The sequence below is a fragment of the Scatophagus argus genome, chromosome 20, assembly GCF_020382885.2.
Source record: "Scatophagus argus isolate fScaArg1 chromosome 20, fScaArg1.pri, whole genome shotgun sequence".
Classification (NCBI taxonomy): domain Eukaryota; kingdom Metazoa; phylum Chordata; class Actinopteri; family Scatophagidae; genus Scatophagus; species Scatophagus argus.
The window spans coordinates 1,005,893-1,021,059 of record NC_058512.1 but is presented as its reverse complement, the minus strand read 5'-3'; the positions used below and the strand labels follow the sequence as shown (position 1 = coordinate 1,021,059).

The window sequence follows — 15,167 nt, the reverse complement described above, 5'->3', positions numbered from 1 at the left end:
TCGTATTTTATACTCCATGGTATATTGCTGTACTACATTGTAGTACTTCATTTCACCTTATATAAACCACTTTATACTATATTATCATGGTATAATCATTTTATGGTTTGTGTGTAAAAGCTTTCCTTGTAATTTTGAGTTCAGCTCCTCTTGCATAGTTTCTGTTTTCATTCCTTATACTTCTGATCATTTGTTTCTCTCTTTTTATCTGAAAGTATTTCTTTCTTTGCAGAGAGTTTGATGAGAGGATTGATGCCAGTTTTCTCAGTATTTTACTTTATACTCCACTACATCTCAGAGGCTTTTTACTCGACAATATTTACACTGAGAGGGAACAGTTTACTGCATTGTGAGTACTTTTACTTTGAGTTCTTTAAGTATACTTTACGTACTTTTACGGAAGTAATGTTTGAATGCAGGACTTGAGTTTGTGCTGAGGTATTTGCACTTTTGTTTTAGTCAGTTAAATGAATACTGCGTCAGGAGGAGTGTTTTGTTACTGTTGGACTCCTTAGCTCCTCCCCCACACAGTGACTGTCCACTCAGGTGTGTCAGGTGTTTGAGCTCGTTCACATTTTGAACTTCATCAGACGCTCTGTGTACGACAGGTTTTTGTCTTTTTAGCCATCACAGCCAACAACATACGAGCTAAAGCTAACGTAGGCTATGGATTAAACTGTACGTTCGTCTCCTCTAACGTAAGCTGCTAACATTAGCATCCTGAGCTAACTAGCTTGCTACCTGCAGTCTGAACCTCCTCAGTGACAGACTGTCTTTGTCCACTTGTTGTCTCTGACACCAGCAGCCACGTTAGCGTCAGTAGCTAAAGGAGGCGGGACGTGGCGAGCAGTCAGTTACTCGCTTTATGTTGTCACTGATGTCTGTGATTTGAATTAAATTAACAGATTTTTTGGTTCTCACAGGATCTGCTGATTTCAACACGTTTACAGAGAGACACATTTTCAAACACACGTGAATAAGCTTTCAGTAGTCCGTCCGCCTTAAAAACTAGAAATAATAACAATAATCAAAAATATATAAAGTCAAAGTGGGACGTTGTTAACATGTAAAAAGGAATAAAAGACATAAAATACCACGATGTTTGATAACAACAATAATCAAAAATATAAAAAGTCAAAGTGGGACGTTGTTAACATGTAAACGGAATAAAAGACATAAAATACCACGATGTTTGATGTTGTTTTCATTTCTAACCGTAATGTTGCCTGTTTCTGAGGTGGAGTTTTCATTCTGAAAAGTCTTACATTTGAGAAGCTGGAAAATGACTGAATATTTTTCATAAGTCAACATTAATTACAATGATGAGTTATTTATAGAATTTCAGAGTAATAATTTATATTATTGCATTTCATCCATTCATCATGTTCCAGCTGTTGTGTGATTAATTTGCAGTAACACATCATAATTTATTAGTCAAGTTGATTTTGCAGCAATAATCTGAATCTAATGACGTACATGACGTAACTTTCACGTACTCGTACTTTTCTTCCTACTTCTGTTATCTTATCATGTACATATCTTGTTTTTTCTTTTTGTAAATACTTTATTTTTATTATTATTTTCTTTTTTGTGATTTTGTATGGTGCACAGGTGAGAGAACAATCCGGAGTCAAACTCCTTGTATGGTCACACGGACTTGGCCAACAAAGCTGATTCTGATCTTTTCAAGCCGCTTCCTGTTTCCTCACAGGGAATTATTTTACTTTTCATCTCATCACATTTATCTGATTTTCACATCTCAGTACAGCTGAAACCAAAAGTGGTTTCACACTATATTCAAACAGTATTAATAAAGTTGTTTTCAGTGATTTGGATCCTGTAGAAACGTGTGGCTGCTCCTCTGAACGGCTTCAATCATCTGAAAGTGTTTGTAAAGATATGAAAATACTCAAGTACCTCAGAAGAGTAAATGTACTACTCAGTTACACTGCGCCGGTATGAAGTCCTTCAGACAGTGGAGACATGTCCCGCCTGTGTCTCTGTTTGTCTCTAAGTGCGTTATGTGTGTGTGTGTGTGTGTGTGTGTGTGTGTGTGTGTGTGTGTGTGTGTGTGTGTGAGCAGGCCGGCCGGTCTGTGCGCACATGCTCAGTGAGGTTATTTTTGCGCGCAGAGGCTTTAAGAGCGGGGCTGCTGGAGGTAGCGGCAGCAGAGAGACCAGAGAGAGACCGACGGGAGCCGAGCGGAGCCGAGCGGAGCTGGAGCGGCCCATCAGCTGAGTGCCTCAGCCAGATGACCCATCGGAGCCGCGGACCCGGCTCTGCGCTGGGAGCCCGGAGCTAAGCGCACTCACAGCTTGTCCTCCACAGACTCCTTCTTGTTTCTGTTCGTCCTGGTTTGTCTTTCTTTGCCGTCATGGTTCTGGGCAAAGTGAGGGCCCTGGCGATCTACTTTGACAGTTTGAATGAGAACAACCTGCCGGTGTTCTCCGGGGGGGAGCTGGTGTCAGGGCGGGTGGTGGTGGAGGTCACCGGGGATGTGCGGGTCAAGAGTCTGGACATAACCGCCAGGGGAGTCGCCAAGGTCCGCTGGACCGAGTCGAGGAACGCCGGAGCCAACACGGCGTACACTCAGAACTACACGGAGGAGGTGGAGTACCTGCACCACTACGACACCCTGATCGGAGAGGAGAGAGGTGAGCCCCCGTCCGTCCGTCCGTCTGTCTGTGTGTGCGCCTGTCTGTCTGTCTGTCTGTCTGTCTGTCTGTCTGTCTGTGTGTGCGCCTGTTGGTGCTGATGCGGTGCGCTGAGCTCCGCAAACTTTTGACAGCAGCTCGTGAGTGTTTTGATGTGGCAGAAAACTTTGCTGACGGACGAGGCTGCAGCCGAAGCCCGCCGCCCATCAGTGGTGCTGATGCAACAGCTGGTCGCCGCAGGCTGTCAGCGCGAGTCCGCATCCCGACGCCTGCTGCAGCACCAGAAAAGTTACGATCCGCCTGGGAAACTCTTCGAGCAAACCGAGGAAAAGCGAAACCAAACGACGCGTTTCTGGTGTTTGGTGCGACATGCAGGCAAACTGAGGGGAAATGGACGTTTTTACTGATGACATCCTGAAGCAGGCGAGCGCAGGCAACTCCCTTTGTTAGAAGCGGTTCAAACCTGTTCAGAAACTGCCAGAGAGGAGGGAGGAGAGGGGGGAGGCGAGGGGAGGAGGCGAGGGGAGGACCCGTCTGACTGACTCTGTGTGTGTGTGTGTGTGAGAGAGAGAGAGATGTAAAACGTGATGCAGATGAGTGGACAAACAGTTGGATGTAAATGAAGCTCAGCGATCTGTTGCGTCTCTGCTCACCTCAGACTGGATCACCTGGATCGTCTCAAAGTGGACTCAGACTGATCTGAGACCCACTCAGTCCGTCCATCTGGGTCTGACTGCCGATAACATGAATGAATGTTGAAGTGTTAGTGTATGTAGTAGCGACATATAACAGTATTCATTAGTTTATTTAAATTAAATAAATTCATTTGCTCCAGTTTTTCAAACCAGGCCTGGAGAACTGATTGTTGTTGTTTACTGTCGTTTCGGACACATCATGTCATCATCATCATCATCATCATGAAGAAGGAGGTCACCAGCTTGTTTCTGACGTCCGCATCCTGTTCGTGTGTTCATGTCGGGGGTCAAAGGTCAGGAGGAGGCGACGAGCTGATGAATTTATTCAACATCAGGTGCACAGCTCAAACTGAAAGTTTTTATTTCTCACTATCATGACATCACAAGAGCCACACTGATGAAGCAACCATCAGTGAAGTTCTAAACCCCAACAAGTTGTCTTAATGTCAGCGAATCAAATCTGCAGAATCGATCACAGTTCGATCCGACACGTGTTTCCTTCTGAAAACGTTAGAAGACTCAGTCTGCTGACGAGACTGAGTGACTGGGTGACGCCCAGCAGTCCTGACGTGACAGAAAAGTTTTATCAAACTCATCTGCTTCACAGGAAGTTCATTCCCGAGCTCACAAACCGACGACGAAACGTTTACGGTTTCATTAAACTGAGCAAAACCTGACAAAAGTCACGTGATTCGACGGGACGCTCAGGAGCAGCTCGGAAAAGGAGATTTTCGTTTGTTTTTATCGACTTCCATCAGTGCTGTCTGTGTCCAGACAGGATGCACGTATTTGGTCACTTCCTGTGTTTGATGTTCGAGCGACACAGTCCTGTCTGACTGTGAGCTTTTCTTCCGCCATCTTTCATTTCATTCATGTCTTCGTGCGAGTCTCGGGTCTACCTGGAGTTCACAGCTTCTCTGTGAGTGTGTGACACCCTTCCTCCCCCTCCGCTCATGCAACACACCACATGGCTGTACAAATGTGGGCGGGGGCCTGCTGGGGCTGCACCAATCAGAGCGCGGCCTGCCGTTCATGTCACGGTCTCCACCAATGAGGAGCCGAGTTGTAATGCGTGCGTTGGAGTTTCCAGCTGAAGGAAGCTGCTCAGTCTGGTTCATACCGGTCTACTCCTGCTTGCTCTGTGGTGCCGGTGACTTGACGAGGCGCACGCGCGCGCACGCACACACACACACACACACACACACACACAAGCTGTTGATGACAGCTCAAACACATACGAAGACACAGACAGGCAGACAGACGGGCAGACAGACGGGCAGCAGAGATGCGGGCTGAAGCCGAGCGAGTGCTGAGGTGGCAGGAAGCTGCGGTTCAGCGGGGTCGACATTTAGAGACGAACTGAAATCCAAACAATAACAGAAGAAATGAGGAAGTGAGCGGAGGTCGTGTTCTTTCTCTCACAGGGCGTGTTTGTTTGCCCAGCAGCTCCAGCGCTGCGCACTTTCACTCACTTTGAACATTTGGTCACCGAGTCAGCAACACATAAACCTGTAAGAACAAATAAAAACGTGTTTGTCTTCTCCAAAAGCCTGACTGAAGTCAGGAATGAGGAGGAAGTGAACATGGCTGAATCAGAAGACAAGTCAGCACCAGCTTCTGTACAACACGTCTGAAAGACACTCAGCAAAGGTTATTGTCCTCATCGATAATCTGCCAATTCTTCTCTCAGTAAAAGTCCATCCAGTGTCCACAGTCCAAGATGGCGTCTTCACGCTCTGTCCAAAAGCCCAAAATGTTCAGCTTCCTGTGATGCAAAACAAAAAGCTGAAAACCATCACGTTTGAGGGGCTGAACGACTTAAACGCTCCGTCGGTGGTGAAAACCGTCGCTGATTGTTTTTCCTGTCGAGCGACTAATGGATGGAGCTCCGGTCTGACGACAAACGACAAAACGTTTCCAGCTAAAGACGAGCGTGTAATGGAAGGGTTTGTGTGGTGTTGCGTTTCAGATGAGGACTGTCCAGAGGAAGGTCTGACCGTCCTGCACGCCGGCCTGCACGAGTTCGCCTTCAGCTTCAACCTGCCCCACATGTGAGTGCAGTTACTCCAGTACTCTTTTATAGGGGATATCCGTTTCTTGTTACTGTGTACTTCCACTACACGTCAGAGTAATGGTGCACCTTTTGTCCACTGAATTTACTTTTCACATGAAAACGTGTCAATAAGAACAGGAAACGTGTCTCAGAGTTAGACATCAAACCAATGGCTCTCAACCTTTTTTGACTTCGAGCTCGTCGCTCTTCTGCAGGGGTGTAGTGACTGGAAGACTCTTTATTTATTTATTTTCTTTAGCTGATTTTCTGGAAATTTGCTTGAAATTTGTGCTGCAGGAAACCTGAGAGCCAAAAAGGTCACAAAAGAAGCAAAGATTGGGAAAGTCCTAAATATAAATGTGTGTATCAGAACTTTATTCCTCTCTACACTCCCCTCAATCATGTGAGGACCCCTCAGATTTAAGGGGTGGCCCTTTGAAGGGGCCCGACCCCTCTGGTTGGGAACCACTGGACTAAGCTGCAGTCAAACATCCCAGGAAACATTTTACTACAGCACAAGACTGTTACTGTTGATACTTTGAGTACATAATATAATATAAATTAATATAATATAAATTAATATAATATAAATTAATATAATATAAATTAATATAATATAAATTATAATATAATACGTTTACTGGTAACAGAGTATTTTAGCATTGCTGTAGTAAAAGATCTGAGTACTTTTGCCCTTCTGAGTACTTGTACCTCAGCACATGAACCCAGGCCACCCTCACTTCCTAATTCTCTGGTTTTGCGCTGCCCTTCGTCTCGCCTCTCAGGGCTCTGGCCACTTCCTTCGAGGGGAAGCACGGCAGCGTGAGGTACTGGGTGAAAGCTGAACTTCACCGTCCATGGCTGCTGCCCGTCAGAGTGAAGAAGGAGTTCATTGTGTTTGAGCACATCGACATCAACACGCCGCTGCTGCTGGTAGGCCAACCGCACACGCTGCTTTGGTTTTAAAGGGGCACTTTGACATTTTGGAGTACAAGTGCTCTCCCAGCACGGCAACCCGCGGGTTAGCTTAGCTTAGCATAAAGACTGGAAACAGGTGGAAACAGCCAGCCAGGCTTATCACAAGGAAGATGAGGTCTTGTACAGTTACTTCACAAAAGAGACAATAAAAATTTTAAACACTTGATTTGTTGAACTAAGTTGGGTGCCAGAGGTTAACTAGACAGCAAGAGATATTAAAAAGGCATACAGTGTAAAATGTGTATACATAACATCAAAATATCACAATTATCTTGTTAAATCTTGTTATGATGAGAAATGTGCTTTTTGTTTCCTCGTGGTAACAAGATCAATTGATCCGTTTTGACGGCGAGAAAACAAGCTGGGCCAATTAGACAAACTCGCGCTTTCAGGGGGCCAGGCTAACTGTTTCCACGCTTCAGAAGGTGAATGTTAGCCAAAGCGTTGGGCTGTTTGTCTAAGGAGGCAGGAGTGGATGCTCCAGGTGTGAAGGCACATGTTTGTGTGTGAACAGGCCCCTCAGGCTGGTACAAAGGAGAAGACTCTGTGCTGCTGGTTCTGCGCTTCAGGCCCCATCTCCCTCAGTGCCAAGATAGAGCGAAAGGGCTACACACCAGGTGAGCCCCCTTCACACTCCAGCTCTTGTTCTTCTTCTCTTTCTTTACTTTTTCACTCATGTCACCTCTCTGTCAGTCTGACAGACTGATCTCTTCTTCCTTCTCTCCAAGGCGAGTCGATCCAAATCTTCGCCGAGGTGGAGAACTGTTCGTCCCGAGTCGTGGTGCCCAAGGCTGCTCTGTACCAGACCCAGACCTTCTTCGCCAAGGGAAAGGGCAAGCAGATCCAGCAGCTGGTGTCCAACCTGAGAGGGGACCCTCTGCCGCAGGGGAAGAGCCAGAGCTGGGAGGGCAAACTGCTCAAGATCCCCCCGGTGTCCCCGTCCATCCTGGACTGTCCCATCATCCGGGTGGAGTACGCCCTCGTGGTGAGTCCAGGAGGTCTCCGCACGTGCTCAAAGCCGCTAAGTCTAACTCCTCAGATACACCATCACACTGTAAGGTTTATACATTACCAGCAGCATGTACATAAAGCAGCAGTTATTAAAGTTGTTTATATTTAAATAACATCCACTCCAACCCACACTGAAACGGCTGATAAAAATCTGGTTCAACTTTCACTGAAATAAACAGGAACATAAAAAATATGATCAGTGAAAGCGTGACATTAACATTATTACCGCTGGTTAATGGAGTTTTGGGTGGTTCAGGCGGAGGCTTGAAGTCGCCGTTGGGGTTGGTTGCTGAACGCTGGTTGCTGAACGCTGCCTGCTGCAGGTGGTTTATGTATGAAAACACTGTGAGCTCAGGAGCTGAAGTTCGCTGATGTGAACAGGTAGAACTGGCTCCTGTTGAGACTGAAATATTTGCTTATATATTCAGTTTTCTTCTTCTCTGTTCCGCCGGCAGGTGTATGTGGACGTTCCCGGCGGCTTGAATTTGTCTCTGTCGTTGCCCTTGGTGATTGGGACCATCCCCCTCCACTCCTGCACCACCCGCACCTCCAGCATCAGCAGCAACTGCAGCACGCTGAGCTGGCTGCAGGACAGACTCGAGGGTACACGCAGTAAACACATGCATGCATGTTCTCCTCTGACATGTTGGCATGGAACACAAAGTTCTCTTACACTCGTTTGTTTACTGCAGCGCCGCCGAGTTACAGCGACCTGGCGATATCAGAGTCCGAAAGGCGGGACTGCCTGCAGGGCTGTGATAGATCTGATGGGGACACGGGCGACCAGGGATCTCTGCTAACATACATCACAGAGTTCAGATATCTGCCACCACCACTCTACTCTGAGGTACACACACACACACCCACACACACACACACACACACAGAATTGTGTTTCCATCTCTTCTGGGGACATTACATAGACTTATATTTATTTCTTGCAGACTTGGCCTCACTCTAACCACTACTAGTCTTAACCTGAACCTTAATCTCAGCCTGACTGTACGCTGACATTAAACCAAGACAAAATGCACGTCCTCGTAAGGCGAGTCCCCACAGTGTGACTGAGTAAACTTATTTATGTCCCCACAAGATTCCCTCATGTTGAAGTCTCTTCTTCATGAGACCAAGAGAGCAGGACTACACGGTGTGTGAGTGTGTGTGCAGTTAGGATACAATAAGAGCAGATACAATGTGCAGCCCAAATAAAGAGACATGATATAACACGTTGATCTGTGAGGTTTTCAGGTGCTAGCAGGCACTTCTGAGCAGAGCCAGACGACCTGTTTCCAGTCTGTGTGCTAAGCTAAGCTAAGCTGCTTCTGGCATGAGACACGAGAATCTTTTCCTCTTTTCATCAGACGGGATGTGATAAGCTGAAAGTCGTCCCTGCTTCTAACCTATCACGGCAGAACACCAAACAATTTTTACCCTTTTTCCAGCTTGACCTTTTCGTCGCACTTTGATTGTGATCAGGCCTCCATCAGCAGTCGGTCAAGATGCAGCTCTGTCTCTGTGTCCCCCCCCAGGTCGACCCTTACCCCGACCCCGTGCAGGTGTGCGGCGCCGCGGACGTCAGGAGACCCGACACGTGTCCCTCTCGCTGACGAGTGCTCGTGAGCTCAGAAGGCTTCTGAACAAACAAGCCCCCGTCACCTTCAGCTCCAGGCCCTCACAAGCCAGCTTCTCACCAGATTATATATCACCATAAATAAGGCTATGGCCTCCCTGACTCGGGACAGTCAGCTGAGAGAGTATTCGGTGACCATTGACATATGGACCAGGGATTTCGAGCCATGCTGGATTCTCCATATCCTGTGCTCAGGATGAGGCAAATAAAAAAGTTCTCGGTGACACCACTGTGCGACTCTGACGAGGCAGAAAACAAGAGAGTGGTGAGAAGACGCCTCCTCCTGCCTGGCAGGGCATTTTGCACATACCGTAATTACTGTTTTTCTGTTGGTGGGTTTTATATAACGCAAGTCGCTGCAGGCCTATATGCTCCAGTAGATTCTGTCCACAGACGTACATGATGTTGTACTCTTTAACGGCACATTTAAACAGGACAAAAGCTATTTGTCCAGCATAGCTCCAGCTAGGCAGAGCTTGTGGCCATCGCTGTCACTGACCAGACTTCAGGTGGAAACCGTTTCATTCTGCAAAGCAAAACAGAGACAGAAAAACGATGATTAACTGCAGAAATGTGTCACATAAACAACCACCTCAAGCACTTAAAGCAAAGCTCAAATGGTGTGTGAGAGTGTGTGAATGTGTGAATGTGTGTGAATGTGTGAGTGTGTGCGCGCATGTGCGTGTGCGTGTTGGTTTAAATGACCAGGTTTAAACCCAGACAGGGTCAAGAGAAAAAGCACAACTCCGACCAACCAAGATAAAGTACCGCAAGTCGCCTGTTGGTTTCTGAGCTAAAGCTTCTCGCTGTAGATTTGGATGTTAAGAAGCTGAAAGAGTGACAAAGCATAAACGATAAATGTTTACAGATGAATATATCAAATTGAGAATGTTGTTCAAACATGACTTCTTCCACCTAAGACTTCAAAGTGCAATATATTTTTGTATTTGTGATTTTTTTGCACTAGTTTTTCATATACTCTGTTGCTGTTTATTCCATTTCTGTGCATTATATATTATTGTCATGATCTTACTACTGTCATGATCAACTTTTGATAAAATAAAAGGTTTATTTTATAGAATAATTACATGCTTGTGGTGTGTTCATGAGCACTTCTGGTATTTCTTAGTGTTTATTACCACCGCCAGGCGGTCTGGCCTCAGCCGTCCTCCTGTTTAGTGCTAATTAGCAGAGTTTCCGCCTTCTGGACCAAATCCATGTCACAGAAGGATTAGCTTAGCTTAGCTTAGCAAAAAGACATAACGTAGTGACTGACTTTTCTGGTCTGGTCTATGCTAACTACAGTAGTCATACAAAAGTCCACAAAAGTCAGTCTCCAGAACTACTAAACAGCAAATGTTATGCTAGCAGTCCAAGCTAAGATAGTGGACATGGTAACAATTATACTTAAAAACCGTGAACACGTTAACATGGTTATTATGAGCGTGTTAACAAGACGGCACTTGCGTTTAGTTCAAAGCACTGCAACGAGAATACGATCGTCGGTGTTGTGTATGCTGGTAGTGTGGGATGTGATGAACATCGCAGCTGCAAGCCTCATTCAGAAGTGCTTTACACTTTCAGGTGTTTTTAGAAACATTTGACATCAAAATGAAACCTGATCAGTGTTAGTTATCGCAGAGGATCTGAGTACCGCACGCCAGCCTCTCCATGCATGTTTAAGCAAGCAGGCGAGCTCGACTGAGATACGTCGTGGACTCTCCACAGCCAGGACTTCATGACTTATCAACTTATCTCGTACGCGTTCAGAGTCGAGCTGAAGGAGAACATATCATGTTTACACTGTAAGGGCTCTGCGCACCCGTTAGCTCTGAGTTTTACCTTGAATCATAATTACACAGTGCTCTCACATACCAAGACACACACACACACACACACACACACACACACACAAATGATGGGAGGTCACATGAATGATGTTTTGGCTTCTGCTATAGAGGCTGTGTCTTTCCGGCTGATAAAGAGAAACTGGTTTGAACTGGATGGCAACCAACAGGCACAGACAGAGAACATGCACCAGCAGACAGGCAGGCAGGCAGACAGACAGGCAGGCAGACAGGCAGGCAGACAGACAGGCAGACAGACAGACAGACAGACAGACAGACAGACAGGCAGGCAGACAGACAGACAGACAGACAGACAGACAGACAGACAGACAGACAGGCAGGCAGACAGACAGGCAGGCAGACAGACAGGCAGGCAGACAGGCAGGCAGACAGACAGACAGGCAGGCAGGCAGACAGACAGACAGACAGACAGACAGACAGACAGACAGGCAGGCAGGCAGACAGAAAAACATTTCTTTTTTTTTGTCTTGGATTTTTGAACTGCTGCTATGAAAGACTGACGGGAGACACACAACACATGTGTTAGAAAGTACTGTAGTATTTCCATTTTCTGCTACTTTACACGTCTTCTCTGGCACATTTGCTTCATAGCTCAGCTACTTTGCAGATGAAGATTGTTAAACCAAAACACAGACATGATGATGTATTACTGTAGACTGAACTATGCAGCAGTGTGTAAAGTTTAATGTGATTAAAAGCAGCTGCAGCATTAAAGTGATGAACACATCAGCTCCTCAAGAATCACCACAAAACAGTAAAGACTGTGGTGTTGCTAACACACACACACACACACACACACACACAAAGGTCATGTTTACTGAACTCATGTGCAACCTCAGAGTAGGTCAAGTGTTTGCACATGCATCACACACACACACACACACACGGTGGTCCACAGGCACGTGGGCTGAGGGCCAGTTCACAGGGTGTCCTTGACGACTTCTAAAGCGAGCTCAGGTTTGGTGACTGCGCTGAGTGTGGATCAGCTGTTTGCATACCAAAAGAAACTGCTTAAATTTAACCAAAACCACATGCGCGTAAAACGTAAACACGCACGAACACGCGTGTTCAGGCGTGAGCGGTCGCTCCGTTTCACTGCATCTGACTGCCTCAAAACTGCCGGAACCTTCGCCCTTTATTTTGGCATCCTGTTCATCTGCAGACGGCCGGCCAACAATCTGTGGACGTTACCCAGACGGCCAGAAATAAACACGAGCTGTCTGCAGTCACGTCCCAGCTGTGACACGCAATTTAAGACAAGATTGTGCTTTAAAACCCACAAAACAAGCAGCAAAATTAAAAAATAATAAAAAAGATCCTGCGCGGTTTTTATGGACAAAAGTTTGCAGATGTCGTAATATGAAAATGTACTGCGGGGGGACGTTTTGAAAACGTATAAACAACAAATCAGTCTGCTCTGTTTGGTTTAAATTAGGTACTTTAAAGTTATTGGAGACACGCCATCATATGTACAATAATGACAGAAAATGAAATGCAATCATGTAGAATAAAATAGTAATCAAATTTCTTTGTCTTTGACTGATTTAAATGACTTTAAAGTGAAATTTCCCTTCACCAGCAGGTGGCGACAGAGTTCACTGCAACAAACCCGATCACCTCATCGATCATCCATTAGCTTAAACTGTCAAATTAATAAGCATAAGCACAGTTTCAACGTGCCTAACATCAAACAATCTTCCGATTCAACGACCAACAGTAAATTGATTAGGAAAAAATGACTATTTTGGCAATCAATCAATAGTTAAACGTATTTTTTCTCCGGTAGGAGGACCTGCTGTTTTCACAGAAAGTAAACTGAATCTGTTTTTGGGCAGATGAAACAAAATGCTGGAACTTTTTGCTTGACCTAAATAATTAATCAGTAAAGAAAATAACTGGCAGATTTATTGATCATGAATGCATCATTAAGTTAGTAATGCAGGCTGTGGACCGGCTGATGTGCCGCAGCAGCTCTCCTTCACTTTGACGGGTGATGCAGGAGTTGCTGCAGCCTGCGGCGCCCCCTGGTGGCCGCGGTTCAGCTAACACTGAGTTCACTGAGCAGAACTCCACCTGCAAAAACAAAACGTTTCAGAAACTTTCATTTTTATGTTTCAGAATCACTTTGTTCTGCTGAATGTGAAAAAGCAAACGCAGGAGCTTTTTGTAACGTTAGTCTTTACAAGTTAGCTCATTATGAGTAACTTTGTTTGATTAATTTAAGATTTGATTTTTTTAAATCATATTCTTCATTAGTTATTTGTTTAGGATATTTAAATTAGCATAGTGAATATTGTGGTTTATGTCGTGCTAACCGTGGTGCTAACTGGGTGACACTGTGGGCGCGCTCAGGACCAGCATGCACCTGGGCAGGTCGATGGTTTCTCACCAGTGCGAAGGAGGCGCCAGCAGCCATGATTTTCTTTGTTCTTTTGTTTTATTAGTTTTGAAATAAACACGACGTTACGCCACGTTCCCGTGGTGCATCAGTGGACTTTTGATTACGTTTGGGTTAACGTTTAATTTGTTGTTTTTTCTGGACAAACGGCCACAACAACAAGTAAAAACGAAGGAGGCTTCGTCAGCACAGACTGGATCTCCTCGGATTACGGACTGAAGATCAGCGTGGACTGCGGCTCAGACCGGCACAGGTGCTCAGTCTTCACCTGGCAGGTACGTGACGCTGCTGCTGTGTTGGAGTCCGACAGTCAGGGTTTCATCTCGTTCTTATCTTATCTTATCTCAGCTGTCAGCGGCTTCAGTTAGCCGACGTCAGGGTGTGCTGTGATGAACTGGACCATTCAGATCCAGTTCATCTTCATTGATCCCGAGAGAAATCCAAGATCAGACAATAATTAAGATGTTTTTGCTACTTTTATCTGCACGTTTTGTTCATTGTGGATTTTGATTGCTGCACAATAAGCTGGGATACAACAAGGCCAAACTTCAGTTCCGTTCACTTCAGTTTTAGTGGAAGTGCCAGTTCATGACAGAGTTATCTCAAGATTCTGAATGAACACAAAATGAAAATATGGAAAAGACTGTTAATTGGACACCTGTTGAAAGTGAGGATGTTAGAGGCTTGCAGTCATTCTGTTTCTGCGAGGATGTTCACATTTAACAGAGCAAACGACACAAATGAACGAGCTGGACTCTGACAGGAGAAGCTTCATCATCAGACCTCCAGGCTGAGGGAAAGATGGAGGAATGTTGTGTGTGATCTGCTGGTCGGAGAGCTTTGCTTGTTGATCTTCTTGCCTTTATTGGAAAACGAGTCAAAGTTGCCTCAGATCCTCTTTTTGGCAACGTTCAAGACTCACCAACCACCAAATCCAGATCCTCCAAGACCAGCAGTTTTGGAACAGCAAAGCAGTTGTGCTCCTGATGTCACCACGGTGAAGGAAGGAGACACGACGCGATGGACAGGAAATAAAATCAAGCCCTCCTCAGTTCAAAGTTGTCTGTTTTGTTCACAAAGCAGTCGCTCACTGGATAAGTGCTCTCAGTTCACGATGAAGCTGCAGCAGGATAAGATTCATTTCATCAAGGAAAAGGAATATGTTTTGGTTTCCTGAAGGTACGCACATGAGCCAAGACTGCAGGAGGCGTTTGGATCGCAACACGTCTCACCAAACCAGGAATCCTTCATATGGAGCAGCAGGATGAACAGTCGCAGCAGACCGCGAGCCCTCCGAGTGTTTCTGCTGTGATGTCACACACCTGTGGCCATACTGAGGCCGCTGCTGAAGGAGCTGAAGGTGCTGAAGGTGCTGCAGGAGCTGAAGGTGCTGCAGGAGCTGAAGGAGCTGAAGGTGCTGAAGGTGCTGAAGGAGCTGAAGGTGCTGCAGGAGCTGAAGGTGCTGCAGGAGCTGAAGGAGCTGAAGGTGCTGAAGGTGCTGAAGGAGCTGAAGGTGCTGCAGGAGCTGAAGGTGCTGCAGGAGCTGAAGGAGCTGAAGGTGCTGAAGGTGCTGAAGGAGCTGAAGGTGCTGCAGGAGCTGAAGGTGCTGCAGGAGCTGAAGGAGCTGAAGGTGCTGAAGGAGCTGAAGGTGATTCTGTCTTTTCTGTTGTTGCAGTTAAAGTCAGGAGCCATTAAACACCTTCTAGTCATGTTGGTTCAACATTCTAAGCACGATTTTAATGAGAGATCATCTGAGGAGCAGACTGAACTGTCCAGAGAAGATGTCAAGTTCATGAATGTTGTACGCAGCGCAGCAGAAGTGGTTGAAGGTCGTTACTGTACCGACTCACCTTCCCGACAGGAGCATCGTGTCCTGCCAA

General features: G+C 46.0%; 1 protein-coding gene across 1 annotated transcript; it reads left to right on the top strand.

The window, feature by feature from the left end:
• The first annotated feature begins 2,159 nt into the window (after positions 1-2,159).
• Positions 2,160-10,105, top strand: arrdc3b (arrestin domain containing 3b). Its single transcript, XM_046375420.1, has 8 exons — positions 2,160-2,654; positions 5,319-5,400; positions 6,188-6,335; positions 6,895-6,997; positions 7,109-7,365; positions 7,847-7,994; positions 8,084-8,238; positions 8,921-10,105. Exons 1-8 carry the CDS (start codon positions 2,375-2,377, stop codon positions 8,996-8,998), a joined length of 1,251 nt encoding a protein of 416 aa, XP_046231376.1. The 5' UTR covers positions 2,160-2,374; the 3' UTR covers positions 8,999-10,105.
• Positions 10,106-15,167: the final 5,062 nt, after the last annotated feature.

Coding starts and splice junctions, on each gene's coding strand:
- arrdc3b (XM_046375420.1), top strand. CDS start 2,375: ATGGTTCTGGGCAAAGTGAGGGCCCTGGCGATCTACTTTGACAGTTTG. Junction 7,366..7,846: donor GGGTGGAGTACGCCCTCGTG/GTGAGTCCAGGA, acceptor TTCCGCCGGCAG/GTGTATGTGGACGTTCCCGG. Junction 8,239..8,920: donor CACCACCACTCTACTCTGAG/GTACACACACAC, acceptor GTCCCCCCCCAG/GTCGACCCTTACCCCGACCC.